Source organism: Sapajus apella, unplaced genomic scaffold (genome assembly GCF_009761245.1).
Source record: "Sapajus apella isolate SASKATOON/1434 unplaced genomic scaffold, GSC_monkey_1.0 scaffold97, whole genome shotgun sequence".
Taxonomy (NCBI): domain Eukaryota; kingdom Metazoa; phylum Chordata; class Mammalia; order Primates; family Cebidae; genus Sapajus; species Sapajus apella.
Window position 1 is genome coordinate 3717120 of NW_022437037.1, and position 7621 is coordinate 3724740.

The following is a 7621-nucleotide window of genomic DNA, read 5'->3' on the forward strand; positions in this document are numbered from 1 at the left end:
AAACATAAATAAATAAGTCAATCTACCCATCCACCCTTAATCAACCAATATTTTTTTTTTGAGACAGAGCCTCACTTTGTTGCCAGGGTAGAGTGCAGTGGCATGATCTTGGCTTACTGCTACCTCCACTGCCTGAGTTCAAGTGATTCTCATGCCTCAGCCACACAAGTAGCTGGGATTACAAGATGTGCGCCACTTTTGTAGTTTTGTATTTCTGTATTTTTAGTATACACAGAGTTTCACGATGTTGGCCAGGCTGGTCTTGAACTTCTGACCTCGAGTGATCTGCCCACCTCGGCCTCTCAAAGTGTTAGGATTACAGGGGTGACCCCATGCCCAACCAATTCTTTTTTTTTTTTTTTTTTGAGACAGAGTCTCACTCTGTCGCCAGGCTGGAGTGCATTGGTGCAGTCTTGGCTCACTGCAACCTCCACCTCCAGGTTAAAGTGATTCCCCTGCCTCAGCTTCCTGAGTAGCTGGGACTGCAGGTGTGCATCACCATGCCCGGCTAATTTTTTGTATTTTAATAGAGACGGGGTTTCACCATGTTGGCCAGGATGGTCTCGATCTTCTGACCTTGTGATCCACCCGCCTCGGCCTCCCAAAGTGCTGGGATTATAGGCATAAGCCACTGTGCCCGGCTGCCCAACCAATTCTTAACCAGTTCTTTCTGACATTGTGTATGAAGATGTTTATTTTATTTATTTTCGAGTTGAGGATTTACTATGTTGTCCAGGCTGCTGTGGAGCTCCTGGATTGAATTGATTCTCCCACTTTAGTATTTATTGGTGTTTTGGTGTTTTTATTTCAACAGAATACAATAATAAAGATAGACTGGTTCAGCTAGGGAAAATGATCCATTTTCTCCCCTCTTCAAACAGGATATAATTGATACAGCATGTGAAGTCCTGGCAGACCCTTCTCTTCCAGAACTTTTCTGGGGAACAGTAAGTATGTCAAACACTTGTTTGCTCACAGGTTTTGTACTAAGCATTCATATGTATTTTCTCATTTAATCTTCATTAAAAATGTATGAAATAAGGGCCGGGCGAGGTGGCTCACGCCTGTAATCCCAGCACTTTGGGAGGCCAAGGTGGATGGATCCTGAGGTCAGGAGTTCGTGACCATCCTGGCCAACATGGCGAAACCATGTCTCTGCTAAAAATACAAGAAGTAGCCAGGTGTGGTGGCGTGCACCTGTAATCCCAGCTATTCGGGAGGCTGAGGCAGGAGAACCGTTTGAACCAGGGAGTCAAGAGGTTGCAGTCAGCTGAGATTGCGCCATTGCACTTCAGACTGGCAACAGAGGGAGACTCCATCTCAAAAAAAAAAAAAAAAAAAAAAAAGATATGAAATAGATATTGCTGTCCTTTTCTTTTTTTGAGATCCCACGCTGTCCCTTTTTTAATGTGATGACATGTGAAGTGATTTGCTCAAAGTCACACATAGAAAGAGACAGCCAGAACCCAGTTCTGTCTGACTTGAGTCTGTAGCCCACATTATTACCAGTGTGCTGTTCCTCCACCCCACCAGTTTTTTGTTTCATATTGGCAGTCTTTTAGGCACCAGTGTTCCTGCAGCTCTTCAAAGTACTTTTAGGTGATTGTAACTGTGTCTTATGAGTTGTCAGTGTATCGTAACTAAAGTAAGAATTTGGCTTTGAAAAGAACAATTTCTCACCAGTACTTGCCTTGAACATTGACAACAGCCTCAAACCTTAAGATCCAACTGATGATCTACCTGTATATTTTACCTTTTTTTTGTAAGATGCTATCTGATGTTATAGAATCACTGCTCCTGGGAGAGGCTGGTATGAAACAGTATCTAGAGTGAGGATCTGTGGCTCCTGTGTGGTAGCCAACTGCTGACATAGTTGGGTAGTTTGCACTTTAGTGGAAACATGTAATGCACATGTGAGCAGTACTGTCTTCCCATAGAAAGGATGACTGCGAAGAGGTCACTGGATAGAATAATAGTCTCTTTTTAGACCCCTCACTAAATCATTTGTTTTACATCCTTTTTCAGTGGAAATATGAAAGTCTTAAATTATTAAGGAGGAATGATACCTGTCTAAGTGGAAGGATTAATTCCAAATTTTCTCATGATTGCTGGGAAATTTTGAAATACGTTAATTTGTGGATCATGTGAAGATCAGTAATTTGTCCCCTTCCACCACAGGAGCCAACCTCTGGCCTTGGGATCATTCTGGATAGTGTGTGTGGAATGTTTCCCCACCTCCTCTCCCCACTTCTGCAACTGCTCCGAGCCCTGGTATCAGGGAAGTCCACTGCCAAAAAGGTAGGTTGCTCAGTCAGATAAGTAAAGAGAATGGGAGATTCTTTAATTCTTTATGGAGACTTTGTTAGGAATCTTTTTTGCTTTCCACATTGCAGTTCCACTGCCCTGACAAAAGTTAGTCTGAAGTTGAATGAAAGATGCCAAAGATAGCACCTCAATTCTATAAAATTAAATAATCTTTTCATTAAGTACCTATTGTAGATACTGTGGGATTAAGACTAAGTATAAAGTTTCTTAATATCCAGTTGGAAGTTAATAGATATAAGAAATAAAGAGCTAAGAACCAGTTGGTACAGAGTAAATGTTGTTTGAGCAATAAAGACCATAGTGTTCAGGAGATATAACTGCCCTTGTGGAGTGATGGGGACTTGAGTTGAGTGTTAAAAGCATGATGAAGATTTGGCGAGAGGAGCAGAAGGCAATTCCAAGAACGGTCACTGTGGTGGGCTCACAAGAAGTTTGAGAGTCTGGCTAAAAGAGCAGACTGGGATCTCCCTTTGCATATGCTGGAGAGGAATGTGTGATGGTTTTTTCTGTGCTGGCAGGTGTATAGCTTCTTGGATAAGATGTCTTTCTACAATGAACTTTATAAACACAAGCCTCATGATGTGGTCTCCCATGAAGATGGAACTCTTTGGCGGAGACAAACACCCAAACTCCTTTATCCCCTTGGTAAGATAAAGAGATCCTTGATGTGGTGTGGTAGCTCCTTTTATGACAGCCTTTTTTTTTTTTTTTTTTTTTTATTTGGTGTCTGTTCTGTACAGTGGCATCATTATAGCTCACTGCAGGCTCAAACTCCTGGGCTCTAGTGATTCTCTCACCTTAGCCTCCCAAAGCACTGGGATTATAGACGTGAGTGACCGCACCCCGCACCCAGCCAATTACCACTTTGAGGCTCGTATCTATTCCAGGTGCTCAAGGAGGAAAATATAGAGGGAATAGCCTCACTGTTTTAATCCTGGCAACATCACCACTGACTTCTACAGTGATCTGGGCCCTAGCTGTCCCGTAAGGTGGTATTCCTGTTATCATCATTTGAATGGAAAACTGCTCTCGGTACTCAGGTGATTTTCAGACATGTAGAAAGAGTCACTTGTCTACATGAAAATAACTTTTTTGGGTTTTTTAGTTGAAAAAGCTATAGGAATGTTAGTTACTAAGAAGAGAGTCTGTGAATCCCAGAACTTTGGGAGGCCGAGACAGGTGGATCACTGGAGGCCAGGAGTTTGAGACCAGCCTGGCCAACATGGAGAAACCCCGTCTCTACTAAAAATATAAAAATTAGCCGGGAGTGGTGGTGCGCACCTGTAATCCCAGCTACTCGGGAGGCTGAGGCAGAAGAATCATTTGAACCCAGGATGCGGAGGTTGCAGTGAGCCAAGATCATGCCACTGCACTCCAGCCTGAGCAAGAGTGAGATGCTATCTCAAAAAGGAAAAAAGAGTCTATGAGTTTGTGTATCTCTGTGTGTTTAAATATTGATGTTCTGATGATTTCACGACTAAATTTAAAAAAATATATTGGTGTCTGGTGGAGGCGTTATGTTTTTTATTTGTCCTCAGTTGTTACACTAATTTCTCTTTCTCCCTTTCTTAGGGGGTCAGACCAACCTTCGCATACCTCAAGGCACTGTGGGCCAAGTAATGTTGGATGATAGGGCATACTTGGTGCGCTGGGAATACTCCTACAGCAGCTGGACCCTCTTTACCTGTGAGATTGAAATGTTGCTTCATGTTGTTTCAACTGCAGGTAAGGTCAAAAGTGGACATGCTTGTAGGATTTAGAAAATAGAGTATCTAGATAAAATTTAGAACCATCAAGATTGTGATGTCTGATTTGTGTATCTGAGTCTCAGAGACTGTTCAGTGATCTTAAAAGGAGTTGTTTGCTCTGAGGTCACGGGCTGTCTTTCTCCTCAGATGTGATTCAGCACTGCCAGCGGGTCAAACCCATCATTGATCTTGTCCATAAGGTTGTCAGCACAGACCTGTCGATAGCGGACTGTCTCCTGCCCATCACATCTCGCATCTACATGCTCCTGCAGCGGTGAGTCTGTCTTGGCTGACCCTCAGCTGCCTGGTAGAGATCTCAGCACTTGTGCTGTCAGTTTCAGGAGTCTGGACACATACCAACTGGGTTAAAGTTCACACATATTCTTTGGTGTTCCTGTTTTTTGTTGTTGTTGTTGTTGTTGTTGTTGAGACGGAGTTTCACTCTTGTTGCCCAGGCTGGAGTGCAATGGCACGGTCTCAGGTCACTGCAACCTCTGTCTCCCAGGTTCAAGCGATTCTCCTGCCTCAGCTTCCCAGGTAGCTGGGATTATAGGCATGTACCACCACACCTGGCTAATTTTGTATTTTTAGTAGAGACGGGGTTTTTCCATGTTGGTCAGGCTGGTCTTGAACTCCCGACCTCAGGTAATCCATCCGCCTCAGCCTCCCAAGAAGTGCTGGGATTACATGCATTAGCCATCACGCCTAGCTGGTTTTCCTATTTTTGTATCTGTGAGGGTTTTCCTGTTTCTGTATGTATGCTGAGGGAAGGAACTGGGGAGAGAGAACTGGAAAAATGTTTTTGAGGGAACCAGTTGTATTATTTGCTTTATTGAGTGTAGTACATTGTTCTCCAACCAGGTTAACAACAGTCATCTCTCCACCTGTGGATGTCATTGCTTCTTGTGTCAACTGCTTAACTGTTTTGGCTGCCCGTAATCCAGCAAAGGTGAGATGCCAGATCTTCCCAACAGCTAAACATGTAGCACTTGGCATATATCTGAGGATACGTGGGCATTTAATTCTTCCGTTTCCTTCTCAGGTCTGGACTGATCTTCGTCACACAGGTTTTTTACCATTTGTTGCCCATCCTGTCTCCAACATGAGTCAGATGATTAGGTAAGCCAGGTCCTAGGGTGGTGGACCATATTCCCTAGTGAGAACCATATATGTTTCAGGTCTAGCCTAGCTTTATTAGTTTTATTTTTACTCATTTATTTGTTTGTTTATTTTTTTTGAGATAGAGTCTTACTCTGTCGCCCAGGCTGGAATGTAGTAATGCAATCTCAGGTTACTCTGCCTCCTGGGTTCAAGCAGTTGTTGTGTTTCAGCCTCCTGAACAGTTGGGATTACAGGCATAAGCCACCATGCCTGGCTATTTTTTTTTTAACTGAGACAAAGTCTCGCTCTGTTGCCAGGCTGGTGTGCAATTGTGTGATCTTGGCTCACTGCAACATCCGCGTCCCGGATCCAAGCGATTCTCCTGTCTCGGCCTCCTGAGTAGCTGGGACTACAGGTGCACACCACCATGCCCAGCTAATATTTGTATTTTTAGTAGAGACGGGGGTCTCACCGTGTTGGCCAGGCTGGTCTCAAACTCCTGGTCTCAAGCGATCCTCCTGCTTTGGCCTCCGAAAGTTCTGGGATTACAGGCGTGAGCCACGGTCAAGAGCAAGAGAGATTTCTTATCCAACTTCAATCACTTTAATATGTGAGCATTTACTTACTTAACAGCCCAGAGAATCCAGAGGTGTCTAGATCCAGGGACTTGGTGTCCCATTATTAAGCCACGGTCACTCTGTACTTTTTCTTATTTCATGGGTTCTCGAGCTCGGCCAGTAGACACAAATAAACAGTTTCCATCTTACTGCCTGAGCATTTTTGCCTTGTGCTCTCTTGACAGAGTGTTTCCCTGATATTCAATTTTTTACTTCCAATCTCTTGAGGTTTTACATCAATAAAGCATGTTCTTAATGTTTACCCTGGATACAGTACTGCCTAGATTTGATTACTTCCGTTGGAGAGCTTTTCTATTTTATGTTCAAACCATCTAGATTATAACAAGAATGCTCTATGGCCGGGCACGGTGGCTCAAGCCTGTAATCCCAGCACTTTGGGAGGCCGAGGCGGGTGGATCACGAGGTCAAGAGATCAAGACCATCCTGGTCAACATGGTGAAACCCCATCTCTACTAAAAATACAAAACATTAGCTGGGCATGGTGGTGCGTGCCTGTAATCCCTGCGACTCAGGAGGTTGAGGCAGGAGAATTGCCTGAACCCAGGAGGCGGAGGTTGCGGTGAGCCGAGATCGCGCCATTGCACTCCAGCCTGGGTAACAAGAGCGAAACTCTGTCTAAAAAAAAAAAAAAAAAAGAATGCTCTATGATTAGCTTCTTGACACCTTGAAATTTCGCCATCATGTTTTTCCCTCTGCTTCTCTTTTTCCAGTGCGGAAGGGATGAATGCTGGAGGGTACGGAAACCTCTTGATGAACAGTGAACAGCCTCAGGGCGAGTATGGGGTCACCATTGCCTTTCTGCGCTTGATCACCACCCTTGTCAAGGTACAGTCTGATTTGGTTCAAAAAGGGCAGAAAAAGAAAAGGTCGAGTCTGGTCAGATGACCCTGAAATAGTTTCTCTGGCCCCTGCTGCTGTAATCCTCTTGTCTGTTGGCAGAATAGTCATCTTGAAGTTATAGTGACAACAGTTTCTATGTATTGAGTACTATGTGCCAGTATGTTCTCTATTAGGTACTTAATTATGTGCATTTGTTTAATAATTGGAAGGTTTACGAAGTACAATGGAAGAGGCCAAAAGGGTGTTGCAGTGACTGTCAAGCTATTTTGACAGTAACCCAGGATAATATCATGTCCCAGTATATACGCATGTATATGTATATTCCTGAAGCAAAATTTCACAGTTACAACATTTATTCTCACCATGGAAGTTGTACTGTGATATTTTCTACTTAGTTTCCTCCCTATTTAAGTGAATTTTGACTATAAGCTGATTTCATAATCTACTAATTGATTACAACTCAGTTTGAAAAATACTGACATCGAGCATAAATTTTAGAATCAGAATTAGGTTTACATTCAGATTGACAGCTTACTAGCTGCATGACCTTGAGCAAGTAGAGAATTTCTTAGAATTTCTAAAATAGGAATGCTATATGGCCTTTACCTCATGGGGTTGAGGAGAGTGTCATGCATGAAAAAACTATACTTCCTGCCTGCAGGAATCAATGAATGGTTAAACAGAAATAATTATAGGCCGGGCATGGTGGCTCACGCCTGTAATCCCAGCACTTTGGGAGGCCGAGGTTTCCTGAGGTCAGGAGTTTGAAACCAGCCAGGCCAACATGGTGAAACCCCATCTCTACTAAAAATACAGAAATTAGCCGGGCATGGTGGTAGGTGCCTGTAATCACAGCTACTTGGGAGGCTGAGGCAGGAGAATCACTTGAACCTGGAAGGTGGAGATTGCAGTGAAGTCAAGATTGTGCCATTGCACTCCAGCCTGCGCAACGAGAGTAAAACTGTCTGA

General features: G+C 43.6%; 1 protein-coding gene across 1 annotated transcript in view; it reads left to right on the forward strand.

Moving 5' to 3' along the window:
* The window catches only part of NUP188 (nucleoporin 188), a 58421-nt gene that overhangs the window by 32443 nt on the left and 18357 nt on the right, over nt 1–7621 (forward strand). Inside the window, exons 13-20 of the mRNA XM_032257524.1 lie at nt 882–947; nt 2179–2298; nt 2844–2970; nt 3898–4050; nt 4221–4347; nt 4935–5022; nt 5116–5192; nt 6523–6637. Coding sequence (XP_032113415.1) covers nt 882–947; nt 2179–2298; nt 2844–2970; nt 3898–4050; nt 4221–4347; nt 4935–5022; nt 5116–5192; nt 6523–6637 — 873 coding nt within the window. The remainder of the gene's footprint in view (nt 1–881; nt 948–2178; nt 2299–2843; nt 2971–3897; nt 4051–4220; nt 4348–4934; nt 5023–5115; nt 5193–6522; nt 6638–7621) is intronic.